Source organism: Diadema antillarum, unplaced genomic scaffold (assembly GCF_040938485.1).
Source record: "Diadema antillarum isolate AM-2024a unplaced genomic scaffold, OU_Dant_1.0 scf00000007, whole genome shotgun sequence".
Lineage (NCBI taxonomy): Eukaryota > Metazoa > Echinodermata > Echinoidea > Diadematoida > Diadematidae > Diadema > Diadema antillarum.
The window spans coordinates 5,128,873-5,130,692 of record NW_027270896.1 but is presented as its reverse complement, the minus strand read 5'-3'; the positions used below and the strand labels follow the sequence as shown (position 1 = coordinate 5,130,692).

General features: G+C 46.0%; 1 protein-coding gene across 1 annotated transcript; it reads left to right on the top strand.

Moving 5' to 3' along the window:
• Window positions 1–291: 291 nt before the first annotated feature.
• LOC139716882 (allatostatin-A receptor-like) lies at window positions 292–1,542 on the top strand. Its single transcript, XM_071628415.1, has one exon. The coding sequence runs from the start codon at window positions 292–294 to the stop codon at window positions 1,540–1,542; it is 1,251 nt and encodes a 416-aa protein (XP_071484516.1).
• The last annotated feature ends 278 nt before the right edge of the window (window positions 1,543–1,820 follow it).

Genomic DNA, 1,820 nt, shown 5'->3' with positions numbered 1-1,820 from the left:
GAATATGAGACTTGAGTTGTCATCACTCAGAGGTATATACGTTTTGTTTTCAGTTTTGCAGGTAATTCCTGAACCACCCCATGGCTTTCCCCCTTATGTCACATAATGAGTCAACATTGAAGTAATAATGATCATAATGATAACAATGATAATATCAATAAGTAGTGTAAACGGACTAATCCGCAAAATTTCTTATTCAAAACATCTAATTTGTTATTCAAACACTTTAATATTGATACATTTCTTTACATTCCGTTTCGTTTTGTTGGTTTCACCTCTGAAGAACGTACCATGGAGAAACAAATCTTCAACTTGCTGTTGTTGTTATTGTTATTGTTGTCCGTCCGAAGCAAGCCTATCATTGCGACTGGACTCGAGTCTACGATTCACAACAACGAGGAGGCTTCCACCGTCTGGCTGCCACAAGTTCCAGGCACTCGTCGCATGGAGTTTGACAGCCAGAGCAGCATATGGTTGGACACAACGGGAGAGCTCTCAGCGTTTTCGTTGAAGTCAGAAATTGAAGATGGTTCAAGAAATGATTTTGACACCTGGCAGTGGTTCGATGCGTCGTTGTCTTGGTGGGCCATTGCGGAGATCATTTGCGCTGGTGTCGGAATCGTAGGAAACGTGCTTGTCGTCATGGTTCTCCTTCGGAGTGGAAACGTGCGTCGCTCCACCGACGTGCTCATCGGAGCGCTCGCCATGGCCGACGCCCTGTCATCTTTCCTCATCCTGCCGTGGCCCGAGGCGAGTTTCATTCCCGATACCTGGGTGGGCGTGGTGTACTGCAAACTCATGTTTGGCAGCGTGTTCAAGTGGACGGCAATCACCGCTTCAAGCTACATTCTGGTCGCCATTTCTCTGGACCGCTATATCGCCCTCGTTTTCCCTCTCCAGTTCTCCCGCTGGGTCACTAGGATGAGAGTGAACGTGTGTATTGTGCTCATTTGGATGCTAATACTATTTATCGCTCTCTGCGAAAGCGGGTTCATCATTTACTACGACGCGTCCTCCCACGCTTGCGTTTACAGCTACCTTTCGCCAGAGACCCAACTTGCCTATGGCGTATATGTGTTCGGTTACCGTTTCGTGTTCCCGGCCGTCACCATGCTCGTGTCCCAGTCTCTCATCGCTGGTTCACTCTACCGACAGTCCAAGCGCTTCAGCGACGAGACCAGCTCGTCCGGAGCCCGGCCGTCATCTTCCCATCTCGCCGCGAGAGACCGTATTCTGAAGATGATGTACATCGTCGTTGTCATCTATGTCATTTGCTGGGGCCCCAATCAAATCTTCTTCTTTGGACTTAATCTCGGTCTGATCTCCTTCTCTCACCTCGACACGCCCCTACACCGTCTCCTGACTCTGCTTGCCTTTTGCAATCCGTGCGTCAACCCGTTCATATACACCGCTCGTCATTCCGCGTTTCGCGTCGCACTGAGGGATCTCTTCAAACGCGGTAGGGTGGAAAAGAAATCATTGTTTAGCTTTACTGAGCAGACCATCAAATCCAAGTACACAGAATCATCAGTTCAAGCCTAAGCAAAATGTTATTGCGTTCAGAGAAAAATATGAGCTGAATTGTTTTACATGTTAACGGCGTTTTTGTTGAAATATGACGCAGTAGAAAAATAAGATTTGCCAATAAACACTAAATGCTTTAGATAGGTTAAAATTTGCTCATGACCGGATTCGCTATACACGATTTTTTCGTAAGCAGTAATTTCACGTCAAAATATTTTATAGTATGTTGCCATATTGTGTGTATAGATCTCTGTATAGTGACAATATTGTTAACGGTATTCTTTTATGCGCTGCAA